The following is a 17,472-nucleotide window of genomic DNA, read 5'->3' on the forward strand; positions in this document are numbered from 1 at the left end:
TTCAAATTAACTTGTTATTATTTTGAAGGTTGTAAAGCACCAGAAAAACCTTTAATTTGTCATCTGTCATTCTAATTAGTCAATATCCGTGGCATATTTCCCGTTAATAAATAGAGAGCATGGTCCCGAAATTCAACTTTAATTTCTACTTCCATCACTACCTTCAGCTGCCATCTTAATACAATTCCAAATACAGTTCAAGAAGCCATCTTTCTCCTATGGTTTACATTCATTCTTGTAGCATTCCTTATATTTCAGCACTGCCCTAAACACTGGCTTAGTTTTTTTTTTTTCCAACTTTTATTGTAAGTTCTGGGGTACATGTGCAGGATGTGCAGGTTTGTTACATAGGTAAATGTGTGCCATGGTGGTTTGCTGTACGGATCATCCTATCACCTAGGTATTAAGCTCAGCATCCATTAGCTATTCTTCCTGAAGCTCTCCCTCTCCCCCACAACCTCCAACAGGCCCCAATGTGTGTTGTTCCCTTCCGTGTGTCCATGTGTCCATGTGTTCTCATCGTTCAGCTCCCGCTTATAAGTGAGAACACACAGTTTTTGGTTTTCTGTTCTTGCATTAGTTTGCTGAGGATGATGGCTTCCAACTCCATCCATGCCCCTGCAAAGGACATAATCTCATTCCTTTTTATGGCTGCACAGTATTCCATTGTGTATACGTACCACATTTTCTTTATTCAGTCTATCATTGATGGGCATTTGGGTTGATTTCATGTCTTTGCTATTGTGAATAGTGCTGCAATGAACATATGTGTGCATGTATATTTATAATAGAATGATTTGTATTCCTTTGGGTATATACCTGGTAACGGCATTGCTGGTTCAAATGGTATTTCTGCCTCTAGGTCTTTGAGGAATTGCCACACTGTCTTCCACGATGGTTGAATTAATTTACACTCCCACCAACAGTGTAAAAGCATTCCTATTAGTCTGCAACCTCGCCAGCATCTGTTGTTTCTTGACTTTTTAGTAATTGCCATTCTGATTGGTGTGAGATGGTATCTCATTGTGATTTTGATGTGCATTTCTCTAATGATCAGTGATGTTGAGCTTTTTTTTTCTATGTTTGTTGGCCGCATGAATGTCTTCTTTTGAAAAGTATCTGCTCATGTTCTTAGCCCACTTTTTAATGGGGTTGTTTGGTTTTTTTTTTCTTGTAAATTTGTTTAAGTTCCTTATAGAGTCTGGATATTAGACCTTTGTCGGATGGATAGATTGAAAAAATTTTCTCCCATTTTCTACCATGATAGTTTCTTTTGCTATGCAGAAGCTCTTTAGTTTAATTAGATCCCATTTGTCAATTTTGCTTTTGTTCCAATTACTTTTGGCATTTTTGTCATGATATCTTTGCTTGTGCCTATGTTCTGAATGGTATTGCCTAGATTTTCTTCTAGGTTTTGTTTTTTTTCCTATAGTTTTGGATTTTACATTCAAGTCTTTAATCCATTTTGAGTCAATTTTTGTGTAAAGTGTAAGGAAGGGGTCCAGTTTCAGTTTCCTCATATGGCTAGTCAGTTCTCCCAGCATCATTTGTTAAATAGGGAATCCTTTCCCCATTGCTTGTTTTTATCAGGTTTGTTGAAGATAAGATGGTTGTAGGTGTGCGGTCTTATTTCTGAGTTCTTCTGTTCCATTGGTCTATGTGTCTGTTTTTGTATCAGTACCATGCTGTTTTGGTTACTAGAGTGTTGTAGTATAGTTTGAAGTTGGATAGCATGATGCCTGCAGCTTCATTCTTTTTGCTTTGGATTGTCTTGGCTATACAGGCTCCTTTTTGGTTTCATATGAATTTTAAAATAGCTTTTTAAAATTTTGTGAAGAATGTGAATGGTAGTTTAATGGGAATAGCATTGAATCTATAAATTACTTTGGGCAATATGGCCATTTTCATGATATTGATTCTTCCTATCCATGAGCATAGAATGTTTTTCCATTTGTTTGTGTCCTCTCTGATTTCTTGGAGCAGTGGTTTGTAGTTCTGCTTGAAGAGGTCCTTCACATCCCTTGTTAGCTGTATTTATTGCTAGGTATTTTCTTTTCTTTCTTTTTTTTTTTTTTTTTTTTGTGACAGAGTCTTGCTCTGTCGCCGAGGCTGGAGTGCAGTGGTGCAATCTTGGCTCACTGCAAGCTCTGCCTCCTGGGTTCACGCCATTCTCCTGCCTCAGCCTCCCAAGTAGCTGGGACTACAGGCGCCCACCTCCACGCCTGGCTAATTTTTTGTATTTTTAGTAGAGACGGGGTTTCACCATGTTAGCCAGGATGGTCTCGATCTCCTGACCTCATGATCCGCCCGCCTCGGCCTCCCAAAGTGCTGGGATTACAGGCGTGAGCCACTGTGCCCGGCCCAGTATTTTATTTTCTTTGTAGCAATTGTGAATGGGAGTTCATTCATAATTTGGCTCTCTGCTTGCCTGTTGTTGGTGCATTGGCTTAGTTTTAGTTCATTTCTTCAGGAAATTTTTTTTGCTCATTTATTCAGTCATTTATTCTTTTGACCTGTATTTACTGAATGTCAAGCATGTATTAGGTACTTTGTCAGGCACCAAGGCTATCATGGTGAACAAGTTTATACAGTCCAGCCCTCTTGTAGTTTACAGTCTAGTGGGGGAAGCCAGACATTTAAATATTAATTCAGAAATAATTAGTTAATTATAATAGTGCTAAATCCTATGAAGGAAAAGCATAAGGTACTTTGAAACTTTATAATAGGGATTACTTAGTTTGGGGGTCAGGAGGACCCTTGCAAGGAAGCAATACTTTAGCTAAAACATGAAAGATGAATAGGTGAGAGATAGGCAAAGGAGCTGGGAAGGGAGATGGGCAGGGAAGAGTTATTGGGCGTTGGGTATAACAGATGCAAAGGCCCTGGGAAGTGAAGGAGAATGGGGCTTGCGTGAGTGGGTCATAACAACGAAGAAGAGAGTGGTAAGAGATGAAGCCAGAGAAGTAAGCAGGAGTCAGATTATTAGGGCTTTGATTTGGACTTTATTCCAAGAGCAAGGGAAATTCATAAAAGGGTATACTGTAATATGTGTTTTAAAGAAAATCAGTCTTGGACATGGACAAGTGATTGAAAAGGAGCAATAAAATATTCATGAAGATTAGTTAGGTACCTATTACTGTATTCCAAACAAAAAGTGATGGTGACTTATATTATTAATGCAGAGGTTATAGTGTTGATTAATATGACAGATATTTAGGAGGGATAATTTTTGTTTTTTTTGAGACAGAGTCTCGCACTCTTGCCCAGGCTGGAGTGCAGTGGTGCGATCTTGGCTCACTGCAGTCTCTGCCTTCTGGGTTCCAGCAATTCTTGTGCCTAAGCCTCCTCAGTAGCTGGGACTACAGACATGCACCATCACACCTGGCTAATTTTTGTATTTTTAGTAGAGATGGGGTTTTGCCATTGTCCAGGCTGGTCTCAAACTGCTGGCCTCAAGCAATCCACCCACCTCAGCCTCCCAATGTGCTGGGATTACAGATGTGAGCCACTGTGCTGAGCCTAGGAGAGAGAATTAATGGGATTTGGTGATTGTTTGGCTGAGGTGGTGGTGAAGTATAGGAAAATGTCAGAGATGATTCCCTGACTTTTGCTTTGAGAAACTGAGTGGTACCATTTCCTGAGATCAGGAATACTGGAAGAGGAGCAGGTTTGAGGGAGGCAGATCATAGATTCAATTTAGTACTTGTGTAATTTTTTTTTTTTTTTTTTGAGGTGGAGTTTCGCTCTTGTCACCCAGGCTGGAGTGCAATGGTGAGATCTCGGCCCAGGCTCCCACGTTCAAGTGATTCTCCTGCGTTAGCCTCCCGAGTAGCTGGGATTACAGGCACCCACCACTATGCCCGGTTAATTTTTTATATTTTTAGTAGAGACAGGGTTTCAGCATGTTGGCCAGGCTGGTCTCGAACTCGTGACCTCAGGTGATCCACCTGCCTCAGCCTCCCAAAGTGCCGGGATTACAGGCGTGAACCACCGCCCCCGGCCAGTACTTGTCTAATTTAAGATGTTTATAAAACATTTAGTGAAGATGGGAAATAGGCAGTTAAATATATGGACCTGGACCTTGAAGGCGAGGCATGCACGTGGGAGTCATTGGTGTAAATATGATAGTTAAAGCTATCAGAATGGATGAGTGATTGCCTATAAAGTGCATACAGTAAGACGATAAGTGTACTTAAGCCTGAAACCTGAGTGATGCCAACAGTTACAGGTCAGATTAGATGATAATGAGTCTGAGAAGAAGCAGCCACTGAAGTAGAAGAAAAATTGGTAGTGTCATATCACAAAACTCTTCTTTGTCTCATTTATATACATACTACTTTTCTGAAGTTTTGTTCTGTTAGTTCATTTTATTCCTTTTTTTGAGATGGAGTTTTGCTCTTGTTGCCCAGGCTGGAGTGCAGTGGCGCGATCTTGGCTCACCGCAACCTCCGCCTCCCGGGTTCAAGTGATGATCCTACCTCAGCCTCCTGAGTAGCTGGGATTACAGGCATGTGCTACCATGCCCAGCTAATTTTTTTTTTTTGTATTTTTAGTAGAGATGGGGTTTCTCCATGTTTGTCAGCCTGGTCTCGAACTCCGGACCTCAGGTGATACGCCGGCCTCGGCCTCCCAAAATGCTGGGATTACAGGCGTGAGCCACCGCACCCAGCTGATTATTCTTTTTTTGACTTACCGAATCTATTATTCTAGAAATTACACTTAAAATTGTAAGTGAAGTGCTTTAATTTTGACAGATTGGGCTGCCTTTGCATGTTTGAGAAAGTATCCCCACATGCATCCACGTTGCCTGTTGATAGGTTATAGAAAAAAATGTCTACGTAAGGATGCCAACTGAAATATTTCTTATATCAAAAAATTGGAAACAATAATAATAGTAAGGAAGGAGATAAATTATATTACATTTATGTTAGGGAATATTATGTAGGCACTAAAATCTTTAAAAAATATTTGTTTGTTTATTGATTTTTATAGAGGCAGGGTCTTGCTATGATGCCCAGGCTGGTCTTGAAATCCTGGCTGCAAGTAATCCTCCTGCCTTAGCCTCCCAAAGTGCTGGGATTACAGGCATGAGCCATCATGCCCAGCCAATAATTTTTAATAACAGGAGAAATGCACAGGATATAAATGGTTAGTGAAAAAAGCAGGCTACAAAATTGTATATAGTATACATGCAAATTTTATAAAAATGACTGTTATAAAGGTATTTGGTGTATATTGTTAATAATGGTTATCTCAGGATTGTGGAATTTTTTACTGTTCTGTTTTCTTTAACTTTTTTTTTCTTTCCAAATTTGCTTTAGGTATGTTCTTTAGGAAAAAAGCAGCAACAGTTCTTGTTTGTCCCCTTGCAGTAATATCTGGCAATTCTCTTAGTCTCAGTTTTTTTACCATTTGTGAAATGGAGATAATTATACCTGTGTGTAAATGAAATAATGTATGTAAAGTACTTAATACAGCACATAGTAGATGTGCAACAGATGTTCATTAGCTTCCTATCCTTGCCTTTTCCTGACTGTTCATGATTCCTGAATCACAGCAATATCTAAGAGGAGCTGATGTTATTTGCTCCATATCCTAGCATAGCGACTGGACAGTGCCCTGGAGCAGGCAAAACTAAACTGAAATGTAAAGCAGACCATTAACAAAGGGAGGTTGTCAAAAGCCCTTAAAAGAATAAAAGGAACATTAGAAAATAAACATCTTTTAAAAATCAGGTAAAATTTTAATATCCCAGAAGATTAATAAAAGTAATTAAAAAAACAATTTTCCTTATAGAGTATTAACTTTTGTAGTTCTGAATACATCAGAATGATCAAAACCAACAAATGAAATCACCAGAATTCTTTGTATAATTTCTTGTGGACAAACACAACACCAAGGATAAGAAAGGAGAATTTCGGGCCAGGTGCAGTGGCTCACACCTGTAATCCCAGCACTTTGGGAGGCCGAGGTGGTCAGGTCACTTGAGGGCAGGAGTTCGAGACCAGCCTGGCCAACATGGCAAAACCCCGTCTCTACTAAAAATACAAAAATTAGCCGGGTCTGGTGGCAGGCACCTGTAATCCCAGTTACTTGGGAGGCTGAGGCAGGAGAATTGCTTGAACCCAGGAAGTGGAGGTTGTAGTGAGCTGAGATCGCATCACTGCACTCCAGCCTGGATGACAGAGTGAGACTCTGTCTTGAACAAAAAAAAGGAGAATTTCAGAATTGTATTATATTGGAAAAACTTCATATATGTAGTGTTTCTCCCCTTGTTCACAGGGAATATGTTTCAAGACCCTCAGTGGATGTTTGAAAATTTGGATAGTACTAAACTATATGTATACTATGTTTTTTGGATCTGATAACTGAGATGATAACTGAGATACTGACTAATGGGCAGGGAGTGTCTACAGTGTGTATACACTTGGCAAAGGGATGATTCACATCCAGGTGGGATGATGTGAGATTTCACCATGCTACTCAGACCTGTGTGCAATTTAAAACTTATGAATTATTTCTGGAATTATCCATTTAATATTTTCAGATCAATGTTGACCAGGGGTAACTGAAACATGGGAAGTGAAACCGTGGATAAGGGGGACTGTTGTACTGTGTACCTGGGTTTAGATATAGTTGCTAGAACCAAAAGTTTTTATCCCCACTACTATTACCTTCTTCTAGCTACCATTATTTTTCTTTGGAATGACTGTAACGTCTTCCTGACAGATCTCCCAGCTTCAAGCTGTTCTTCACAAACTAATCTGAGTATGTCTTTGAAATTATAATTTGTTGTATTAGTTTCCTGTGGCAGTTCTAATACAAATCACACCCTGGGTGGCTTCAGACAACAGAAATTTATTCTCTTACAGTTTTGGAGTTCAGAGGTTCAAAATTAAGGTGTAGGCAGAGCTGCATTCTCTCCAGAGGTTCTAGGGGATTATCCGTTCCTTGCCTCTTTCAGCTTTTGGTGGCCATTAACATTCCTTGGCTTGTGGCTGCTTCTCTCTCTATACCATCTTCACATAACCTTTTCCTGTGTGTATTGAATTCCCTCTGCCTCTCTTATTAGTGTGGGTATTTAGGGTCCATCTGGATAATCCATGATTATCCCTTCATCTCAAGAGCTTTAACTTAATCACATCTGCAAACACCCATTTTGCAAATAAGGTAATATTCACAGACAGGTTCTGGAGATTTGATTTGGATATCCAGGGGTGGGGGTGGGGGATCATTTCTCAGCCTACCACACCTTCCTTCACACTGTTCTTCACAAACGAACCCAAGTTTGAAATAACTTGTTCATGTCACTCCTTTTTGCATCTTCAACAGAGCTGTTTATGGTTAGGCCCCTGCTTACTTCTCTAGCCTCATTGCTTGCTGTGCTACACCCACACTCCATCTTTCAACCATTCTAAATGAACTGTATATTTACAGTTTGTGTTAGTCCCTGTTTCCTCTCTTGCTTCTTGACCTTTCTTTGTACATTCTGTCCTCTTTGGCAGGAATAGTCACATTTCCTTTGCTTACCTAACAGCTCTTTCAGATTTTAGCACGGGCATCCAGCAATTCCATTAAGATTCCAAAATCTGTATCAGTTATACTTTCCCTATTACAATATCTCTTATTAATTGTGTTGTAATTGCCTGGTTTCTAGTCCTAATTTCATAGTCCCTGGTTGACTTCATAAGACTGTGAGGGCAACGTCTCTTTCTTTTATGTCATATCCCCATAATCTAGCACAGTCCCTGTCACAGAGTAAATATTTGTTGAACAAATAAATAATAGAAGGGAAAAGGTTGGATTAGGGTTAAAATTGCTAAAATTTAGAGAATTAAAGTTGGTTTATGTTTTTGAATATATATAGAGGTTGAAAAAAAAACTTAATCATTTTCTTGTTTAGGCTTATGGGATAAAAGCACAAAGGTCTGCTGATTTCTCACCAGCATTCTTATCTACTACCCTTTCTGCTTTGGACGAAGCCCTGCATGGTGGTGTGGCTTGTGGATCCCTCACAGAGGTAAAGGAAAAATTTTTCATACCTTCTTCCATTGACCTATAACCTTCAGAGCTAGGGAAAAAGTTTAGTTAAAAAACATAAATTATTTCTGGAATGGTAATCTGAATTAAATTATAAGTACTTCAAGGATATGGTTCTCCACTCAGTACTTAGTGTGGTTGTTCTGCAAACAGAGGTGTTAAAAACAAAATCCTTGCTGACTGATTAAAATCTACTTAGGTTGCTGTTTCATTGAATTAACTTAGAAAGTGATAAATATTGCTGGGTGTGTTTATATATGTGTTATATATATAATGCATATATATATGTTATATATACATACATGCATACATACATTTATATGTACACACGTCACATATATGTAATATATACACATATGTCATATATGTAATATGTATGCACATAAATAACATTATATATTTTATATATATGATTATATCATGCCTATAATCCCAGCACTTTGAGCAACAAGGCAAGACCCTGTCTTTACCAAAAAAAAACCAAAAAAAACCCAGAAACCATTTAGCCATATGTGGTGGTGCATGCTTATGGTCCTAGCTACTCAGGAGGCTGACCTTGAGCCAGAGAGGTCAAAGCTAGAGTGAGCCATGGTCACACCACTGCATTCCAGCCTGGGTGACAGAGCAAGACCCTGTCTCAAAAAAAAGAAAGTGGTAAATATTATGAAATAATATTATGAAACAATTGGGGGAATTAAAAAAGGATCACTCCTTATAAATTAGGAGGGACAATTTGAAATTTTATTAACATATGGAAAAATTATAGTATTAAACTAAAGTGAGCTGTTTTTACTTTCTGTTATAGATAAAATTTCTTTTAGGAAGTGATAGGTTATTGGATTAGTTAATACTGTTGGATAACAAATTATTCCAAAACTAAGTGCCTTAAAACAATAAACTTTGGTTATTTCTTAGTTTCTTTGTGAGTGGCTTAGCTCAGCATTGTTGGTGAGGGATGCAGTCATCTGAAGCTTGGTAGGGGCTGTAGGATCTGTTTCTGAGGGGCCCACTTACATGACTGGCAAATGGGTGCTGGTGGTTGTCAGGAGGCCACAGTGCCTCACCAGGTAGGCTCTCCACAGGCTTCTTGAGTCTTATGACATGATGGCTGACTTCCCCCAGGTGAGTGGTCTTGAAGAAGGCAAGATGGAAGTGGTGATATCTTTGGCAACCTAGCTTTGGAAGTTACACACCACTACTTCTGCCACTTTTCGTCATTAGAAGTGAGTCATTAAGTCAAGCCTACATTTAAGGAAAGGGAAATTAGCCTCTTTTTTTTTTTTTTTTTTTTGAGACAGAGTCTTGCTGTGTTGCCCAGGCTGAAGTGCAGTGGCACAATCTTGGCTTACTGCAACCTCTGCCTCCCAGGTTCAAGTGAGTAGCTGGGATTGCAGGCATGCATCACCATGCCTGGCTAATTTTTTGTATTTTTACTAGAGATGGGGTTTCACCATGTTGTCCAGGCTGGTCTCAAACTCCTGACCTCAGGTGATCCACCCACCTGGGCCTCCCAAACTGCTGGGATTACAGGTGTGAGCCACTACACCTGGCCAACCTTTTGGAGGAAGAAGTGTCAGGAATTTGAGGACATTTTAAAACCACTGCAGTTATTTTCCTTGAAAACTGCTTACAATGTGGTGACTTGATAGACAATGTTTATCAATACACTCCTGAGGACTTCTTGCTTGAAAGTTCTAGGGGCATAAATACTTTCAGGAAACTTCTAAACAAGAACAGATTATTTTCTTACATTCTGATAGTCATAATTTAACTGTGGATTTTTTTTCCTTGGAGATAGGGACCCTGTTTTAGATACTATATTTTATTTCCTGTCTTCCAAGAGAGATTTAAAGATTTATATGAACAACACCTAGCAGATGCCTATTAAATAGTTGGTAAATAAATGCGTGAATTAGTTATTAATAAAAATGCACACACACACATACACACACACACGCACACACACACATCCTCTTCTTTTGGAATATACTGCCACCAGGTGGTGCCAGAATCACATGATTTTACATAAACTTTTTGGGCTGAAGTTCCACTTGCTTAAACAAGGTTTATTACAGTGTGATCCACAGTCATAAACTTACTTATTTAAATAGCAAAAACATTGAACTTAAGGAAGATTAACTGGGAAATTCTTTTTACTTTTTAAGTTTTAGGATAATTTTTAATACTTTTTCACTTAGCTTTTATTAATTATTTTTTAAAATCCAAACAGAAGTTACAAGCCTTTTAGTTGTTTTGTTGTTATCTAATTGGCTGACTTGGAATAGGAATATAAATACTTTGACTCCTTAGTAAGGGCAAATTCTCTCCTTTCTGTTCTAGCTACAGGTAGCTTCTTCAATCTTTTTTGTTTTTTGTTTTTCAACTGAGTATAGGGAGTATATCAAATTATCTTCAAACACAGAGTTTTTTTTGCTTTTATTACAATTTTTAATTGATACAATAATTGTATATATTTATGGGGTACAGTGTGATATTTTGATATGTGTGTGCAATGTATAATGATCAAATCAGGTAATTGGCATATCCATCACTTCAAGCATTTATCATTTTTTTTGTGTGTTCGGAACATCCAAAAGCCCCTCTTCTAGCTATTTGAAAATATATAATAAATTGTTGTAAATTATAGTTTACCTAACGTGCTATAGAAAACTAAGACTTCTTCTTCCTGTCTTGCTATAATTTTGTAACTGCTAACCAACCTTTGGCTGTCTCCCTCTAACCATCTCAGCCTCTAATAATCACTATTCTACTCTCCACTTCTATGAGATCAATTTTTTTAGCTTCTACACGTGAGTGAGAACATGCAAGGTTTGTCTTTCTGTGTCTGACATTTTACTCAACATAATGACCTTGAGTTCCATCCATGTTGTTGCAGATGACAGAATCTCATTCTTTTTTATGGCTGAAATAGTATTCCATTGCATGTATGTACCACATATTTATCCATTTGTCTGCTGATGGACACTTAGGTTGATTCCATCTCTTGAGTACTGTGAATAGTGCTGCAATAAAAATGGGAGCATAGATTGACATACTGATTTCATACTGTGTATCCTACATGTGCATGCACATACACACATGTGGAGGTAAGAGAGAGCTAGCAAAACGATAAAGTAAATTGGGCAAAATGTTAACGGTGGGTGGATGTGGGAAAAGAATGCATATATATATTCTGTATTGTTTTTATTTATTTTTTATTTATTTTTATTTTAAATTAAAAAAAAGATACATGGTCTAGCTGTGTCACGTAGGCTGGAGTGCAGTGGCACAACCATAGCTCACTGCAGCTTCAAACTCCTGGGCTGAAATGATCCTCCTTCCTCAGCCTCCCAAGTAGCTAGGACTACAGGTGTGCACCACCATGCCTGGCTAATTTTTTAAAATCTTTTGTAGAGATGAGGGCTTGCTATGTTACCCAGACTGGTCTTGAACTCCTGACCTCAAGTGATCCTTTCTGCCCTGGCCTCCCAACGTGTTGGGATTACAGGTGTGAGCTACTGCACCTGGCCTTCTGTTTTTATTAATACCATTTTCCTGTAAGTTTAAAATTATTTCTAGATAAAAAAGTAAAAAAAAAAACAACCTGTGATGTTTGCTGTAAGTAGATATTCTTGATCAGAAATAAAGAACTTTCCTCCATTTCCTAGCTAAAGTACTAATTTGGTGTTACATTTTATCAAAAACTTTTTTTCTGCATTGATTGAAATGATTGTATTATTTTTCATCTTTGGTCTAATACCATGGTGAGAAACATTTAATAGATTTTTCTGATGTTAAACTACTATTGCATTTTTGGGACAAGTTCAACTTGGTCATGATATATTATCTTTTTTTATAAACTGTTGGATTCAGTTTGCTAATATTTAAGATTTTTCAATATTTAGGATGGATATTCAGCTGTAATTTTCCTTTTAGTAGTGTCTTTGTCTGAATTAGTATTTATCTTATACTAGTTTGGTAGAATGGATTATGGAATATCTCTTTTTTTAATATTCTGCAATAGTTTGCATATGATGGGAATTATTTGTTCCTTGAAGATTTGGTAGAACTTGTCTGAAAAATTGTCTGATCTTGATATTTTTCCTTCTGAGAAGATTTTTAAAAAATTCAATTCCTTTAATGATTATAGGACTACTCAGGTTTTCTATTTCTTCTTGATTAGTTACAGTGAATGAGATTTTTAGGAATTTGTCCATTTTCTTTATGTTTTCAAATTTATTATAATAAAGTTATTCATTATAATCTTCCAGCTCTTAAATCTGGTTTTACATGTGGTTTTTGTCCCCCTTTCCATTTCTGATATTACTTACTTTGTTTTATTTCTCCTTCTCTTTTAAAAAAAACTTGTCAGAAGTTTGAGTATGTATGTCATCATTTTAAAGAACTCTGCATTTTGTTGTTCTTTGTTGGTCTTCTCTATTATTTCTTCATCTTCTACCTCCTTTATTTCTGCCATTTTCTTATTATCTCCTTTTATTTAATTTTTTTGTGGGGTTATTCTTTGCTTCTAACTTCTTAAATTAGATATTTAATCTATTAATTTTCAGTTTTTCTTTTTACTCTGACCTTTTAAGACTGAATTTTTCTTGAAGCATTCTATTTTGATATATAGTATTTCCATTTTCATTCTGTTCTAAAAGTATTTAAACATTCCCATCACAATTGCTTCTTTGACTCATGTATCATTTGGAATTTTAAAATATCTAAATTACTTAATTAAAAAAATTTATTTTAATTACCTTATTAATCTAATTGCATTTTTGTCAGATAACTTTGCATGATATTGATTTTTTGAAGTTCCCTGAGACATCTTTTAAGGTTAAATATGTGATCAACTTTGATAAATGTTGCACGTGTGCTTGAAAAGAATGATTATTCTCTAATAATTGGGTGCCCTATTTTATTTTAGGTTCAGGGGTATATGTACAGGTTTGTTACATTGGTATATTGCGTGATGCTGAGGTTTGGGGTACGATTTATACCATCTCTCAGCTACTGAACATAGTCCCCAATAAGTAGTTTTTTTAGCCTTTTTCCCTGCTCCCTTCTTCCTCCTTCTAATAATCTCCAGTGTTGATTGTTCCCATCTTTGTGTCCATGTATACCCAATGTTTAGCTCCCACTTATAAGTGAGAACATGCAGTCTTTGGTTTTCTGTTCCTGTGTTAATTCACTTAGGATAATGACCAAGAGCTGCATCCATGTTGCTGCAAAGGACATGATTTTGTTCTTTTTATGGCTGTGTAGTAGTCCATGGTATATATTTACCACATTTTCTTTATCTACTCTACCATGGATGGGCACTTAGGTTGATTCCATGTCTTTGCTATTGTGGATACTGTGGCAGTGAACATACGAGTGCATATGTCTTTTTGGTAGAGTGATTTATTTTCCTTTGGGTATATATCCAGCAATGAGATTGCTGGCTCAAATGGTAGCTCTGTTTTAAGTTCTTTGGGAGATCTCCAAACTCCTTTGCACAGTGATTGAACTAATTTATATTTCCACCTACAGTGTATAAGCATTCCATTTTCTCTGCACCCTTTCCAGCATCTATTATTTTTTGACTTTTTTTTTTTTTGGGACAGAGTCTCATTCTGTTGCCCAGCCCGGAAGGCAGTGGCACTTTTGGCTCACTGTAACCTCTGCCTCCCAGGTTCAAGCGATTCTTGTGCCTCAGCCTCCTGAGTAGCTGGGATTACAGGTGTGTGCTACCATGCCCAGCTAATTTTATTTTTTAGTAGAGATGGGGTTTCACCATGTTGGCCAGGCTGGTCTCAAACTCCTGGCCTCAAGTGATCTGCCCACCTCAGCCTCCCAAATTGCTGAGATTATAGGCATGAGCCACTGTGCCTGGCCATTTTGACTTCTTAATAATAGCCATTCTGGCTGGTGTGAGATGGTATCTCATTGTGGTTTTGATTTGCATTTCTCTAATGATTAGGGATGTTGAGCATTTTATATTTGATGGCCACGTGTATGTCTTCTTTTGAGAAGTGTCTGTTCATGTCCTTTACCCACTTTTAATGGGGTCATTTTTTGCTTGTTGATTTGTTTAAGTTCCTTATAGAATCTGGATATTAGACCTTTGTCACATGCCTAGTTTGTGAATATTTTCTCCTATTCTGTAGGGCGTCCATTTATTCTGTTGATAGTTTCTTTTGCTGTGCAGAAGCTCTTTAGTTAGGTACCACTTGTCAATTTTTGTTTTTGTTACAATATTTTTGAGGTCTTAGCCATTAGTTCTTTGCCAAGGCTGATGTCCAGAATGGATTTTCCTTGGTTTTCTTCTAGGATTTTTATGGGTTGGGTCTTAGATTTAAATTGTTGATCCATCTTGAGTTAATTTTTGTAAATGGTAAAAGGTAGGGGTCCAGTTTAATTATTCTGCATATGGCTAGCTGGTAATCTCAGCAGCATTTATTGAATAGGAAGTCCTTTCCCCATTTTTTATTTTTGTTGACTTTGTCAAAGATCAGAGGTTGTAAATGTGTGGTTTCATTTCTGGGTTCTCTATTCTGTTCCATTGATCACTGTGTCTGTTTTTGTACCAGTACCATGCCGTTTTGGTTGCTATAGTTTGAAGTCAGGTAGTGTGATGCCTCTAGCTTTGTTCTCTTTGCTTAGGATTCACTTGGCTTTTCAGACTCTTAACTTCCCATATGAATGTTAGAATAGTTTTTTCTAATTCTGTGAAAAATGACATTGGTAATTTGAATCTGTACATTGCTTTGGGAAATATGCCATTTTAACGGTATTGATTCTTCAAATCCATGAGTATGGAATGTTTTTTCATTTGTTTGTATCATCTGTGATTTCTTGTAGCAGTGTTTTGTAGTTCTCCTTCCAAAGATCATTCACCTCCTTGGTTAGATGTATTCCTAGATATTTTATTTTTTTGTGTAGCTATTGTAAATGGGATTGTATTCTTGACTTGGCTCTCAGCTGGAATGTTATTGGTGTATAGAAAAGCTACTGATTTTTGTGCATTGATTTTGTAGCCTTCAACTTTACTAAAGTCATTTATCAGTTCTGGGAGCCTTTTGGAGCAGCAGTCTTTAGGGTTTTCTAGGTATAGAATCATATTGTCAGTGAAGAGAGATGATTTTGCTTTTTCTTTTCTATTTTGATGCCTTTTATTTCTTTCCCTTTTTGAGATGGAGTCTCACTCTGTCGCCTAGGCTGGAGTGCAGTGGCACAATCTTGGTTCACTGCAACCTCACCTCCTCACCTTCTCTTGCCTCAGCCTTTCAAGTAGCTGGGACTATAGGCGTGCACTACCACTCCCAGCTAATTTTTATATTTTTAGTAGAGATGGAGTTTCACCATATTGGCCAAGCTGGTCTTGAACTCCTGACCTCAAGTGATCTGCCTGTCTAGGCCTCCCAAAATTCTGGGATTACAGGCATGTGCCACCGTGCCCAGCCTTATTTCTTTCTCTTGCCTGATTGCTCTGGCTAGGACTTCCTGTACTATGTTGAATAGGAGTGGTGAGACTGGGCATCCTTGTCTTGTTCTAGTTCTCCCAAATTTTGCCTGTTTAGAATGATGTTGGCTGTGGGTTTGTCATAAATGGGTCTTAGTATTTTGAGGTATGTTCATTTCGATGCCTAGTCTGTTGAGGGTTTTTATCATGAAGGGGTGTTGGATTATGTTGACAGCTTTTTCTGTGTCTATGGAGATGATCATATGGTTTTTGCTTTAAATCTGTTTATGTTGTGAATAACATTTATTGATTTACATATGTTGAACTAGCCCTGCGTCTCAGGAATAAAGCTTACTTAATCATGATGTATTAACTTTTTGATGTGTTGCTGGATTCAGTTTGCTCATATTTTCTTGCAGATTTTTGCATCCATGTTCATCAGGGATATTGACCTGATGCTTTCTTTTTTTTTTTCTTTTTTTTTAAATTTTATTATTATTATACTTTAAGTTTTAGGGTACATGTGCACAACGTGCAGGTTTGTTACATATGTATACATGTGCCATGTTGGTGTGCTGCACCCATTAACTGGTCATTTTGCATTAGGTATATCTCCTAATGCTGTCCCTCCCCCCTCCCCCACAATGCTGTTTTTTACATTGTGTCTCTGCCAGATTTTGGTGTCAGGCTGATACTGGTCTTATAGAATGAGTTATTGAGGAGTCCCTCTTCCTCAGTTTTTTGGAACATTGTCAGTAGGAATGGTATAAGTGCTTCTTTATACATCTGGTAGAATTAGGCCGTGAACATGTCTGGTCCTGGGATTTTTCTGCTTGGTAGGCTTTTTGTTACTTAATTCAATTTCGGACCTCATTATTGGTCTGTTCATTAGTTTAATTTCTTTCTGGTTCAATTTTGGGAGGTTGCATGTTTCCAGGAATTTATGCATTTCTTCTAGGTTTTCTAGTTAGTGTACATAGAGGTGTTTGTAGTAGTTCTCTGAGGGTTTTTTGTATTTCTGTGGGGTCAATGGAATATCACCTTTGTCATTTCTGATTGTTTATTTGGATCTTTTTTTTTTCTTATTAGTCTAGCTAGCAGTTTATCTTATATATTCTTTCAAGGAACAAACTCCTTGATTCTTTGATCTTTTTAATTATTATTTTTTTGCATCTCAATTTTGTTCAGTTCAGCTCTGATTTTGGTTATTTCTTATCTTCTGCTAGCTTTGGGGTTGGTTTGCTCTTGCTTCTCTGTTTCCTCTAGGTGAGATGTTAGGTTATTTACTTGAGAACTTTTGAACTTTCTGATATGGGCTTTTAACAGTATAAACTTTCCTCTTAACACTGTTGTAGCTGTGTCCCAGAGATTCTGGTATGTTGTATCTTTATTCTCATTAGTTTCAAAGAATTTCTTGATTTCTGCCTTAATTTCATTGTTTACCCAAAAGTCACTCAGGAGCAAGTTGTTTATTTCCATGTAATTGTATGGTTTTAAGTGATTTTCTTAGTATTGATTTCTATTTTTATTGTGTTATGGTCCAAGAGTGTGATTGGTATGATTGCAGTTTTTTTTTTTAATTTGTTGACGATTGTTTTATGGTTGATTGTGTGGTCAGTGTTAGAACATGTACCCTGTACAGATGAAAATAATGTATATTCTGCTGTTTTTGGGTGGGGAGTTCTGTAGATGTCTATTAGGTTCATTTGGTCAAGTGTTGAGTTCAGGTCTTGAATTTATTAGTTTTCTATCTTAATGATCTGTCTTATAATGTCAGTGGGGTGTTGAAGTCTCACACTATTATTATGCAGTCTCTTCATAAGTCTTTAAGAACTTGCTTTATGAACCTGGGTGCTCCTATGTTTGCTGCATATATAGGATAATTAGGTCTTTTTGTTGAATTGAATGCTTTACCATTATGTAGTGCCCTTGTCTTTTATATATATATTATATATATATATTTTTTATTATAGTTTAAGTTCTAG

At 37.3% G+C, this 17,472-nt stretch overlaps 1 protein-coding gene across 7 annotated transcripts in view; it reads left to right on the plus strand.

Moving 5' to 3' along the window:
• Positions 1 to 17,472, plus strand: part of RAD51B (RAD51 paralog B) — a 917,968-nt gene that overhangs the window by 10,495 nt on the left and 890,001 nt on the right. For all 7 annotated transcript variants that reach the window (XM_034937708.3, XM_055097728.2, XM_055097729.2 and 4 more), the window contains exon 4: positions 7,904 to 8,020. In XM_034937708.3, the coding sequence (XP_034793599.1) occupies positions 7,904 to 8,020 (117 nt within the window). The remainder of the gene's footprint in view (positions 1 to 7,903; positions 8,021 to 17,472) is intronic.

Source organism: Pan paniscus, chromosome 15 (genome assembly GCF_029289425.2).
Source record: "Pan paniscus chromosome 15, NHGRI_mPanPan1-v2.0_pri, whole genome shotgun sequence".
In the NCBI taxonomy this organism is placed as follows: domain Eukaryota; kingdom Metazoa; phylum Chordata; class Mammalia; order Primates; family Hominidae; genus Pan; species Pan paniscus.